The sequence below is a fragment of the Bubalus kerabau genome, chromosome 3 (genome assembly GCF_029407905.1).
Source record: "Bubalus kerabau isolate K-KA32 ecotype Philippines breed swamp buffalo chromosome 3, PCC_UOA_SB_1v2, whole genome shotgun sequence".
In the NCBI taxonomy this organism is placed as follows: Eukaryota; Metazoa; Chordata; class Mammalia; order Artiodactyla; family Bovidae; genus Bubalus; species Bubalus kerabau.
The window spans coordinates 178,238,982-178,252,054 of NC_073626.1; the positions used below are offsets into that span (position 1 = coordinate 178,238,982).

Genomic DNA, 13,073 nt, shown 5'->3' on the forward strand with positions numbered 1-13,073 from the left:
GGAGGGGGAGCTGGGATTGGGCATGGAGGGGTCCTTCCTTACTCCCCTGGCCTTCCCCCAGGAACCTGGCGGACCGAGGCTGTGTTCGGCGAGGAAGAGCTCATCACAGTCCCAAGTGACATCCCTCTTCAGAGCGCCGCCACGCTGGGCGTCAACCCCTGCACGGCCTACCGGATGCTGGTGGACTTTGAGCGGCTGCGGCCAGGTAGGCGCCATGGTGGGCCAGCGGGCCTGGCCCACGGGTGTGACCCACGTCCCGACCCCCGAGGCCTGGGAACTTACGGGTGACGGCCCGCGAGGAAGACGCCCCCGACCTGGGTGAGTGTGTCTTTTGTTGCTTTAGGTGGAAGGATGTTAGCTTGGGTCCTGGAAAACAGGCGGAAACCCCACGGAGGCGCACACCCTGGAAAACCGCTGAGGGGTCACATTCCCTCGAACTCGGGGTGGAATTCTGTCACTCAGCAAAAATCGTGTGGCGCTGTGCTGAGCTCTGGGGCTGCAGAGCTCAGACAAGACAGACACAGTCCCTGTGTTTTCAGTAAAATGCTGAACTTAGCGTTAGTCCCGCCACTCAGCACGGCCGGAGCACTTTCCAGTCCACATACGTGACCTCCCATGCATCGCCCGTCAAATACACTGGGCCGTCAGAGCGGCAAGCTGAGGGCCTCAATCGGCCTCACCGACTGGCAGCTGACCTCTCGGATCAGCAGACCCTTCATCCATGAAACAGGGAGGCAAGGTTCTGAGCACTCACAGAGACATGCCAAGCAGCCCTCAGCCCAGGGCCTGGCCTACAGAGCAGTACAGGGGCGCCCCTGGGGCCCCCTTTATCTTCCCTCTTGATAAAGGAGGAACCTTAAGTCCAGAGAGGTAAATTATTCACCCGAGATCACTCAGCGAGGAAATGACAGAGCCAGGTGTTTTATTCAGGGTTTCCCTGAAAGCAGAGCCTAAGACAAGGACTGAGGGCAGACGGGTCCCTGGGGAGGTGACCCCAGGAAGCAAGAGTGAGGGACTGGGGCCAGGGACAAGGAAGGGGGAAAAGCCAGTGAAGGCTGGTTCCCGCCATGGGCAGCCAGGGCCCAGTCCTGCTGGGGAGCCTCCAGAGACCCTCACAGAATCAACCCCTCAGAATTAACCTCCAAGTGACAGGAGGCTGGGCCAGTTACCCACCACCTCCCATCTACCGTGGTTGCAGGGTTACCCTGCACACCACACATATCCAGGAGCAGGCAGGGCCCTAGAGATCGCCTAGCCCATCTCTGTCGCGCTGACAAGGCGACTGAGGTGAGAGATGCGGGAGGGTGGTCGGCTGAAAGCCAGTGCCGGTTTCCTGCAGAGACAGATGCAGGTCCCCCAGCTGTGGCCAAGCAGCCTTGGGTCTCTCTAGCGGAGAAAGCCAGCAGGTGTGATCTGGGACCTTCGCTTGAATCCCAGTGCAGCAGAGGCTGTGGTCGCCTGCGTCCCCTCCCCCCAGGCCCCTCTGTCGGACTGTCGCTGTAGGGTCCAGTCAGGCCATTCTGGCGCCACCCAGGTCAAGTGCCAACACCATGGCTCCTCTTTCCTGCCCCAGGGCTGGTGTGAAACACGTGATCTTGACCCATGGTAACAAATAACACTGTACATTGTCCTCCAGTACATAGACATGTATGAATATATATGTAATGGAAACCAGAGTTTCATGGAACAGTATTTACCCTCACCATGTGTGATGCACTCCACTATTTTTTATTCTATTTTCCTCAAATTTAACCATTAAGAAAAAAAAAAGTTCACAACCCACTAGGTTGGTTTCATAACCCCTGGATGGGTGACAGTCTGTAGGCTGACCCTAGCTAAGAATGATGAGCCTTCTTCTTCGAGAAAGTCCTCTGTCTCTAGCATGAGGTCCCTGCTGCCTCTCTAAACCTAGCTAGCATTTCAGGGGACTGGAGCCCCTCGCCAGACATGATGGCCCTGGACTCTAATGAGGAGCACCCCGGTGGGTGCTCCTGGGACCCCTGTTTTATGGAGAAGAAACTGAGGTTCAAAGAGGTCAGGGCTTGCCCCGCCCCATTTAGTTCTAGTTACAGTCGGTAAAAAAGCCAGGACTCAGACACTTGTACGTCTCATTCCAGAGCCTGTGCTTTCCCAGCACGGCCCACACATCCCCACTCAGCTCAAGTGCAAAGTTAGGCCTGGGCTTTGATCACAGACCCTGATTCAGGAGCTGCCAGTTTATCCATCGCAGCTCTAATCCCATTCCAAGGCAATAGCGCATCTTCCCTCGAGAAGCCACAGGCTGTTGATAGAAAGGGACTGAGCTACAAGCTGTAAGTCAAGGCTGACCAAGAGCCTTAACAGAGTTGGCCACAGAGTGCTGTGGGAGAGCACGGGGGAAGAATCTAGGAAGGCTTCACATAAGAAGCCACACTGGAGCTGTGCTTTTATGGTATATAGAATTTCAAAACAATGGGAGAGAGAGGAGACATTGCAAACCAAAGAAAGAACCTAAGCAGAGACTTGACCTAAGAGCTGGGAAAATGATGAAGGATACAAAATCATTGACACAGCAGGGGCTAAGTTGCATCCAGCGTGAACTCTGAGTTGCCGAATCCTGGCAGGCATCATGGGTACTGTAGAGGCCTGGGGCGCCCTGGGAGGAGACAGCAGGCTGAGAAGGCTCAGCCGCCAGGTCCTGGGTCCCTTCAGAGTCTGAGAACTCCACCTCTGACCCTCTAATAGGATCCTAGGCTGAAAGCCCTTGACCTGTTACAGATCTCGACTTGAGTCTCTTCCCGACCCCACAGGGGATTCCGTCATCCAGAATGCATCCAACAGTGGAGTGGGGCAAGCGGTCATCCAGATCGCGGCCGCCCTGGGCCTGAGGACCATCAACGTGCTCCGGGACAGGTGCGTGGGAAGGCCTGATCCCAGCCCACAGCTTGGGCCTCTCCAGCCTGGCACCCGCAGGTGCCCGAGTCTCCACCGGGTGGCGCCCTTGCACAAGCGGTCCTCCTTTCCTGCAGCTCGCTAAGGGCTGAGTCAGCTTCCATCCCTCAAGGCGGTTTGGGGCTATAGGATGTTTTAGTCACTAAGTCGTGTCCGACTCTTGCAACCCCATGGACTGTAGCCCACCAGGCTCCTCTGTCCATGAGATTCTCCAGGCAAGAATACTGGAGTGGGTTGCCATTTCCTTCTCCAGGGGATCTTCCCGACCCAGGAATCGAACCCTAGTCTCCGGCATTGCAGGCAGATTCTTTCCCAACTAAGCTATAAGGGAAGCCCTGGGGCTATAGGATGAGTGACTGAAATGTAAAGGGAGGGCAGGAAGGAGGTAGAGAAGGCCCTCACTCCCAACCTGAGTTTTTAAGATGCTTGACTTCTGATAAGCCCATGTTTTCAAAACCACAGTTCACACTTCGGAATGTTTTAAGCTGTATTTCTTTCTGTGAACTGACTAACCCAAGGCCCCTGTTTCCCTTGCATTTGCGTGATGCCTTAAAGTGCACTAAATACAGATGTAAAGGAGACGGGGCAGGTTTGTCATCAGAGAGAGGAAGCCACTTGCTCAGGAAGAAACAGCAAATCAATGACAAACTTAAGTTTCCTGACTCTTTCTCTCTCCATCGTATCATCCAGCCTCCTTAAGCCTCACTGTCCACATACGTGGCTGGGTCGATCAGGGAAGTCCAGCCTCATTAGGAGAACTGATACTCACTCCAGTTCCCTGTCCCCTCAGTTGTGCTAACAAGAATTGCTCTGTTTGCCTTGGTAAAGAGGCACAAAGCCACTCGTGGGCCAGGGTATGTTTGCACAACACTCTGAAGAGCCTCTTGAAAAGACAGGGGGAAAGGAAGCGGAGTTTGTCGTTTCAATAGAAGAAATGAGGAAGTGAACCAACTCCTCCCGGGGCCAGATGGTTTCTCGCGTCCTTGGGACCAGTAGGAGCAGTAGCAACCACCCAGCGTTCTCTCACACCAGTGAGAAAACTGAGGCCAGGAGATGCTGGAGTGTGCTGAGACTGGGTGGCTGGGCCCGGCTTCCCACAAAGAGAAACTCGGGTCCTCACACCTGTGGCAGAGGGGTCCTGGGAGCCTCTGGTGGAGAAAGTGGGCAGATGTGACCGAGGACCCTGGATTGTGTTTGGTTTCCAGACCTGACCTCCAGAAGCTGACTGACAGACTGAAGAATCTGGGGGCCGACCACGTTGTCACAGAAGAGGAACTAAGAAAGCCTGAGATGAAAAGCTTCTTTAAGGTACCAGTGAAAAGGGACCAGGCCCATCTCACTGAGAAAAGGCAGTCACTTGAGTTTGGAAAGCTGGGCACTGGCCACTGTTCGTCTCCAGAATCCCCCCTCCATCTCCTTGTGGCTGGGTAAAGCCCATTCCCTCAGTCAGGGGACAGCACGCAGTAAGTGCGCAGGGGCTGAGGGGACAGCATAGAGACAGACAGGGTCTAGGAGACCCCGCCTGATTTGTCGTTTTGAAGGTTTCTGATGGGCTATATCAGCCCACACCGCTGACGTGAGTCTCAGCTGGGAGGGGCTGTGGCACGGGAGTGAAGAGAAAGGAACGAAGTCATGTTTATGAGGCACCTGCCATATATTTTTTACCTGAAAATCCCCACAGCAGCTCTAAAAAGTAGGTGCCATCTGTTTTATAGATGAGAAAATGAAGACTCAGAAAAGACAAAGGACTTTACCAAGACCACACAGTCAGAGGTAGTGAGGAGTTTACCCAGACCACACAGTCAGAGGTGGTGGGGTCAGGGCTGGCCTGAGCCTCTCCAGACTCAAAAGCCCCTCAACCTGCCCAGCACCCCTCACACTGATCAAACCACATCCCGTCTCTAGTCACTGACCCCTGGTGGGGCTGGACACACTCACCTGAGAATGCTTCTGAAGAGTAGGTCAGCACGTCTGATATAAACCAACCTGTAAGTGCCGAGGAGAGGGGACATGAGGTCTGTCAGAACACAGCACAGATGCCCTCTGTCTGTTCTTTCCAGAGGTGAGTTTTGAACAAAATCCTCCCATGGACAGAGGAGCCTACCGGGCTACAGTCCATGCGGTCGCAGAGTCTGACACGACTGAGCAACTCAATAACAACACTGCTGATCCGTGGGCTTCCCAGGTGATGCTAGTGGTAAAGAACCCGCCTGCCAAGGCAGGAGATATAAGAGACACAGGTTTGACCCCTGGGTCGGGAAGATCCCCTGGAGGAGGGTATGGCAACCCACTCCAGTATTCTTGCCTGGAGGATCCCATGGACAGAGGAGCCTGCAAAGAGTCTGCAAAGAGGTGACTGAGTATGCCTAAAACAGATAACAAGATTAAGCTGGTAAAGAAAAGGCCCTCCCCAGACTGAGTTTGAAGGCCTGAGGGTCCTACTTTTCACTCCCTCCAGACACAGCCCTTGGGCCAGGGACGTGCGGTTTGCAGCAAGCTTCAAGCCACCCTCCCCTTCACCCCCTCCACACACACATACGCACACACTCCACCCCACAGAGGGGTAGCTCACTCCCTGCTGATCTCTTGTTTCCCAGGACGTGCCCCAGCCACGGCTTGCTCTCAACTGTGTCGGCGGGAAAAGCTCCACGGAGCTGCTGCGGCATTTGGCGTAAGTCCCTCGGCCCCTCGGGTCCAGTGCACCGGCGCCCTCCTGGCCTGTAGCCAGGAGGACCACCAGTGCCAGTGGCCAGTCCAGGCCAAGGCCAGGTCAGCACACCCCTGGGTAGGAAGATGGAACCCTTGTCCCGTCCTAGTTATCTGGACCCGCCCCTTCTCAGCCTTCTTTACAGATGGCCCCAAGACCCGTCTGGCTTTGTCTTCCCGGGGACCCCAGTAGTAACTGCTGGGCCCTCTGTGAAAGGGGAGCAGTTAAGGGTTCATAACCTAGGGGCATCTGAAAAAGTCCTAGCATATTAGCTTTTAAAAATAGATTCTAATTTTAAAGGTAACATTATGCTATCATTACAAAACATCTTGAAAGCATGTAAAAACACAAAGGAAAAAGTAAGCACAAAACTGACCTACCGTCCTGCCACAGAGGAGGATGAGCACTGTTGACAGTGTTGACAGCGTACGTCCTTTCATCCTTTTTTCCTTTCACATAAACTTCTGGAACAGAAGGGCACCTTAAGGGACACCTCCCAGCTAGAGCACCAGGGTTTGTTAACTCCTGTTTGCTAGCACTCACTTTAGCCAGGGGTACCGAGATGACTGAGCCACCGAGGGAACCCTCTAGAACGTACAGACTGGATGGGAAGATGGGTCATGAGATCAGAGAGCTGGGGTAACAACCACAGAGTATGTACCACACACCAGACTGTGCAGAGTGTGTGACGTACCCCTCCCGCAACTACCTGAGCAAGGGGTACCGCTCCCGCCCCCACCCAGACAAGGCCCGGAGAGGGCAGTCAGCTTGCCCGTGTTGCTGTGAGCCCGAGCACACCTCTTCAGCACGACTCCGGGCAGCCTCCGAGGCCAACCACCATCCCTGCGTGGCCCGTCATAGGACAGAGTCTTGCTCAGTCGTCACAAGTGTAGGCTTTGGAGTCAGAAAGGCTGCTGCCCACTAGCTGGGGATCTGTGTGATCTAGGCAATACATGAAAAATGATCCGAGCCTCAGCCTCTTCATCAGTCAAATGGGGGGCTATAAACCTTTTCTACCTCAGAAGGTGAGTCTAAGGGGCTCTGAGGTCTGCACAGAGCGCTGTACAAATGAGAGGTGGGTCCCCGCTTTCTCGACTGTGAAAGAGGCATCATCAAAGTCCTCCCTTGGGGTCACCCTGAGGACTCATTGGCCAGCACATGTGAAATGCTCAGACCTGTGCCTGGCACATAGTAAACACCCAGTAAACAGTAGCCATTCTGATTTTAAAAAAACCAACAACTATATTTTGTACTGGGGTATAGCTGATTAACAAACAATGTTGTCATAGTTTCAGGTAAAAAACGGACTCAGCCATACGTGCATGTATGTACATGTATCCATTCTCCCCCAAACTCCCCTCCCACCCAGGCCGTAAGCGGTAGCCATTCTGATTAAACCAAGTGTAGTGGAGAAGGCAATGGCACCCCACTCCAGTACTGTTGCCTGGAAAATCCCATGGGCGGAGGAGCCTGGTAGGCTGCAGTCCATGGGGTCGCTAAGAGTTGGAGATGACTGAGCAACTTCACTTTCACTTTTCACTTTCATGCATTGGAGAAGGAAATGGCGACCCACTCCAGTGTTCTTGCCTGGAGAATCCCAGGGACAGGGGAGCCTGGTGGGCTGCTGTCTATGGGGTCGCACAGAGTCGGACACGACTGAAGCGACTTAGCAGCAGCAGCAGTGCGGCCCACAGAGGGAGGGCTCAGCTCCACTCCCTGCCACAGGAGCTACTTTCCAGAGCTGGGTGGCAGATGAAGGAACTGAAGGCCAAACTGGCCCCCAGCCTCAGGGGCAGAGAATTCCCTGCCCCTCTCAGCAGCTTCTGCCCTTCTGGAGTTCACCAAGCCTCCCTTGTGTTGTCCCAGAGTGAACCTCAGCTCATCCTGCATCAGCAAACTCCTGCAAGAGCTGGGGGAGCAGGGAGGGGCACACAGGTTAAGTCAGGCACGTGAAGACTTAGCTTAATGGTTTTAAAATGACACAAGCCCCTCTCTCCTCTCTGACCACTGGGGGTGTCAGAGAGCAGGTCCTGACACTCACCATCGTCCTCTGCACCGTCCACAATATCCCTTAGCATCCTGAGCTGCTTCCATCTCACTGCTCCTTTGAATGAGAGTTGCCCAGAGAGAGAGGCGGCGTGGCCCACTGCCCGCTGCCCAGGGTCACCCAGGCACATAGTCAACACCCAATAAACAGTGTTTACACCCAGTAAACAGCCGGAGCAGAGCCCAGCTGGACTCAGGTCATGAGCTCCTTAGCAGAGCACTCTTCCTTGCAGCTCTTCCTCAAAGCCTGGGCACAAGTTTAAATCGGTGGGCTCCCCACCCTGATTAGACATCCAGGTCATCTGCAGGGGGTGTCTGCTTGCTTCTTTGTTTTCTGTTGTTTTTAATATAGATCCTTGCACCTGATTCACTGGGTCTGGGGCAGGCGTGAGAATGTGTATTTTTTTTTTAACCCTTCCCAGGGATTCTGGGGGCTTCCCAGGTGGTGCTAGTGGTAAAGAACCTGCCCGTCAATGCAGGAGACACAAGAGAAGGGAGTTCGATATGTAGGTCAGGAAGATCCCCTGGAGGAGGAGATGGCAACCCACTCCAGTATTCTTGCCTGGAGAATCCCATGAACAAAGGAGCCCAGCGGGCTATATAGTCTATAGGGTTGCAAAGAGCCAGACACGACTGAGCGCGCACGCACACAGGGCTTCTGAGAACAAGGTTCAGGAACCAGGGTTGGAATAGACGGTGCTGTAACGCTGTCTCTACCTGTGACCACTCTGTTCTCTCTGGACTCCTCAGGCCTGGAGGAACCATGGTGACCTATGGGGGAATGGCCAAGCAGCCTGTCATCGCCTCTGTGGTAAGCTGGGGTCTGAACACCACAGTCGTCTAGACTCGGGCAGTGCCCCGCGCCTGGGGGAGTCTGTCCCTTGAGCCTGAAGTTCTTGCCCTCAGAGCACCTTAGTGCCTGTCCTTCCTATTTCCACAGAGCCAGCTTATTTTTAAGGATCTCAAACTTCGGGGCTTTTGGTTATCCCAGTGGAAGAAGGACCACAGTCCAGGTGAGTGGATGATAGCCCTGTTACCAAGGGTCACACGAGAGGGCAGTGCCTACTCAGAAGTGACCAGCGACTCTGAGCCCAGGAGAGGTGATCAGAAGCCCCCCACCCCAACCCCAAAACAGGATAAAGGATAACAGCCTCTAGAAACAACTACAGTCAGCAAATAGTTTTAGGCTAAAGTGGGCCTGTCCTCAAGGGGACCACACTGAACAGGACAGCTCCTGCCGCCCTCCCAAGGAGCTGACAGTGGGGCAGACTGCCATGAACGACAGCCCAGTAAAGAGAACAAACTCTGGAACCAGCCTGCCTGGGCTCAAATCTTGCTTCCACCATTACTAGCTATAGGTTCTGCCGAGCCCAGCTTTGGGACATCAGGCAAGTTACTTAACCCCTGCCTTGGTTTCAGTGCCATAATTGTTGGGACTTCCCTGGCAGTCCAGTGGCTAAGACTCCCCTGCAGGGGGTTGTCGTTGTTCAGTCGCCAAGTCATGTCAGACTCTGCGACCCCATGGACTGCAGCACACCAGGCTTCCCTGTCCCTCACCATCTCCTGGAGTTTGCCTAAGTTCACGTCCATTGAATTGGTGGTGCCATCCAACCATCTCATCCTCTGCCACCCACTTCTCCTCTTGTCCTCAGTCTTTCCCAGCATCACCAGTGAGTCGGCTCTTCCCAGAAGGTGGCCAAAGTATTGGAGCTTCAGCTTCAGCATCAGTCCTTCCAGTGAATATTCAGGGTTGATTTCCTGTAGGCCTGACTGGTTTGATCTCCTTGCTGTCCAAGGGACTCTCAAGAGTCTTCTCCAGCACAGTGGTTCAATCTCTGATTGGGAAACTAAGATCCCACGTGGCCTCAAGGCTCGGTCAAAAAAAATTTTTTTTAACAGTCGTAATTGTTTAAACTATTGTTAGTAATGTTTGACACAGGTGGAAACTGAGATTTAGAGTGGCTAAGTTGCTTGCCCCGAGTCACGCCCACCTAAAGAGTGTGCAGCCAGGACGTGAACAGCCAGTCACTCTGACTCTAGACCCTGAAGCAGGCACACTCTCCTTCCTCTCCCGGAGGATGGGTTCCCCAGAGTGTGACCACCATCGCTCCCAGGCTGAGCCTGAGGAATGATGTGGCCTTCTCCCAGTGAAGGAGAGGGGAGTGGTCCTGTGAATGGGGTGTTTCAAGCAGAGAAAACAGCATGTGCAAAAGGCTATCAGAGAGGGTGGGAAGCTGGTTGTGACCAGATTATGGGAGGCCTTCTAATCCTCTTTAAGGAGCTCAGACTCTATCTTAAGGGGAAATGGGAAGCATGGACAGTGTTTCAAGCAGGAGATACAATTCAGTTTGAATATTGAATGAACTGATGTCTATGAAAAAGCACTTCTTAGGCCAGGCCTTCACTTCTCATTTTCCTCTGCCATCCTGGGTCCCTAAGTGGGAGGGAAGCCCTGGGAGGGGACCCTGGTGGCCTCAACAGGAAAGGTCCTGAGGGAGTCTCGAGCTCTCAGGGAAGGCTCTCCGCCCCCAGCAGAGCTCATGTCTGTGCCAGGCACCACCCACCCCCTCCTCCTCCTCTGGCTTCCCGTCCTCGCACCATTCAGGACTCCCAGCTACACCAAGTCAGGTTCTGTGCGTCTGAGCCTGGCAGCCACCACCTGCCTGTCAGCTCCCGGGGCCGCTGCCCGCACCCTATCCCCACTCGGCTCTCACTGTCCTGAAGGCGGGCGGGCAGGAACCAGGCTGCCTCCATAGCCGCCAGACCCCGGCCAAGCCCAGGCCTCTCGCCGCAGGGGAGGCCTCCCTGGAGCCTGGCCCCAGCTCCCGCAGGCAGGGAGTCCCACAGGTCATTTCCCCGCGCCCTCCAACCTCCCACAGACCAGTTCAAGGAGCTGATCCTCACGCTCTGCGATCTCATCCGCCGAGGCCAACTCACGGCCCCCGCCTGCTCCGAGGTCCCGCTGCAGGACTACCTGTGTGCCCTAGAAGCGTCCACGCAGCCCTTCGTGTCTTCAAAGCAGATTCTCACCATGTGACGTGATAACCCCAGAGCCAAGCGGGAGGGGAGATGGATCAGCAGGACTGGTTCGGGCCCTCCCCCCACCCCCTAGTTGGGCCTCCACCGCCCACAGGCTGCACCTCTCCCCACTGTCCCTTCTGATTCAGAGAACTGGGGGGCCGGCCTCAGGGTATTGAATAAAGTCTGAACTTCTAGGAGGAAAAAAAAAAACACAAACCAACAGAAGTCCTCTCTGGAGAAGGACCATCCCCGAGCCCTCACCATCTCCCAGCACGAAGAAGCCGCCCTCTGCCTATGCCCCAGCAGCATGTCCTGACGGCCCTGTAAAGCCATGCCTGGGCAGGACAGGCAGGGCGCAAGAGCCAGTCAGACAGATCTCTGCCCTCCAGCCGTGCCAGCGCACTGAGGAGACCCTTCTAAAAAGGAAGGTTTGACTCACTCTCAGGTGGCCTGCGGTTCTGTCTGGGGCAGGGGGAAGGATCAGCTCCAAAGAGGAGTGAATGCCAGGCTGAGAAATCAAGGCAATGGGGTCTCTCTCAGTGGCTGGACCATGCCCGGGGCACTTCCATTCTAACTAAGGAGACAGGCACATCAGTGTTTACACCTGAGGTCATTTTACCCCCAAGGGACACTGGATTGTCAAAATTGAAGGGCTGCTGCTAGAGTCTTGTGAGTACAGGGCCTAGTGAGTAGAGGCCAGCGATGCTGGCATCCTACAGAGCACAGCACAGTCTCCTTCAACCAGGGCCCATCGGCCCATGTGTCCACAGTGCCACCGTGGAGAAACTCCGCATCACACCACAGGTCCCACAGTGGTTGTCATAGTGATGCACGCGCTAAAGAAGACCCGTGTGAGGTGCTCTGAGAACCTAACCGAGGTCCTGTCCTAGACCTTCCTCAGAGGAAACTTGAAAGCAGGCCGTGGGCAAGGCATTGCTTTATTCAGACAGCGAAGAACTTGACACTACATGACTTTTTGGTGTTTTGCTTCATGATCCACTCACCCAACGCAAAGCACTAGAGACTTGAGGGTGTCTCCTTCATCACCCGGCCCTCTGTCCCTGAGCTCTACAGCCTCACTGGGGTGGACTTACTGAGAGCCCAGTGCGTGCCTGAGGCCAGGGCTGCCTATGAGTGGCGTGGGACTGGCCCGCAGGTAGCTTTATCTACTCATGAAGCCACTTTATGGAGGCGTTCAGAGGGCCGTGGGGACACAGCAGCTCTGCCTGAGGGTTTAAGGAAGGCCCCCCACCCCAGAAGAAGTATGGTCACAGCAGTCTCTAGGCCCAGCAGGAGGAGGTGTCCCACGCAAAGCCAGCAGGACACATGAGAGTCTGGAGGCCCAGGAGAGCCTGCCCATCGCGGAACTGCCAACAGGCGAGTATAGCTGCCACCTTGGATGTAGGGGTGTCGGAAGACTGGGTTGGGAGCCCTCCTTCACAGCAGGAAGGCTCAGGACTTGCCCTCAGGACATGGGGAGGGACTGGAGGGGTTAAAGCAGTGGAATGGTGGGGAAAACTGGCTCTGAAAGCTAGGGGACGCTCCAGTTTAGTTGCACACCAGCACGTACATGGGCCCCAGCATCATCCTCCTGTCTTCGGGAGCATCTTGTGTGTCCTCTGGAAAAAAGGACTCAGCTTCAGCCTGGGACTGCGAAAGGTCTGCAGGTGCCCTCCAGGTAAGATTTGCCACCTTGTACACCTGGGCTCAGAATCAGCCCCAATTCACCCAAATCTCTCCTGTTCTCTGTCCTTGAGGTTAGTGGGACAGATGTTTTGTGCAGCTGGTCAATGTGGGCAAGTGCAGAAAGTCTGAGAGGGAGGGGGAGGCCACCCAAGGCTACAGGAGTGAAGGTTAGAATGAGGTTCATCAGGGGGGGACTCCACAAGCTTGGACTTAGGGGCTCTGATGAGCCTTCAGCCATGGAGACGGATCTGGCCCCTAGTAGAGACTCAGAGGGGGCAGACAGGAGGGAGGAAGGTTCATAACACCACAGCACAGTTAGAGACCTCGTGGGTGGGGGAAGGGTGTGCAGAGTCCCCTGAGAGTAGCACCTCTGGGGGTCTGGAGATGATTTGGGGGAGTGGAGGGGGCTACACCATGTGGCACTTGGGATCTTAGTTCCCAAACCAGGGATCGAACCCATACTCCTTGCATTGGGAACATGGAGTCTTAACCACTGAACTACTAGGGAAGTCCCTGGAGCTGACATTTGCCCTGGGTTTAAAAGATGATATTTTCTCAGGCAGGGAAGGGAGACAAGCATTACAGACCAAGGGACAGGTTTAAGTTAAGGCAGAACATTTATGTCAGAATCTACTCCTTTACCCCAAATACCATTCTACTTCTAAGAATTAAGACTGATGAC

The 13,073-nt window shown here is 54.7% G+C and overlaps 1 protein-coding gene across 4 annotated transcripts in view; it reads left to right on the forward strand.

The window, feature by feature from the left end:
- The window catches only part of MECR (mitochondrial trans-2-enoyl-CoA reductase), a 38,388-nt gene extending 25,645 nt beyond the window's left edge, over positions 1 to 12,743 (forward strand). Inside the window, exons 5-11 of one of the 4 annotated variants that reach the window (XM_055573910.1) lie at positions 62 to 205; positions 2,790 to 2,892; positions 4,137 to 4,239; positions 5,529 to 5,602; positions 8,435 to 8,495; positions 8,625 to 8,697; positions 10,564 to 12,743. In XM_055573910.1, the coding sequence (XP_055429885.1) occupies positions 62 to 205; positions 2,790 to 2,892; positions 4,137 to 4,239; positions 5,529 to 5,602; positions 8,435 to 8,495; positions 8,625 to 8,697; positions 10,564 to 10,721 (716 nt within the window). In that variant the 3' untranslated portion in view covers positions 10,722 to 12,743. The other 3 variants (XM_055573909.1, XM_055573907.1, XM_055573908.1) reach the window with 3 other exon arrangements.
- The last annotated feature ends 330 nt before the right edge of the window (positions 12,744 to 13,073 follow it).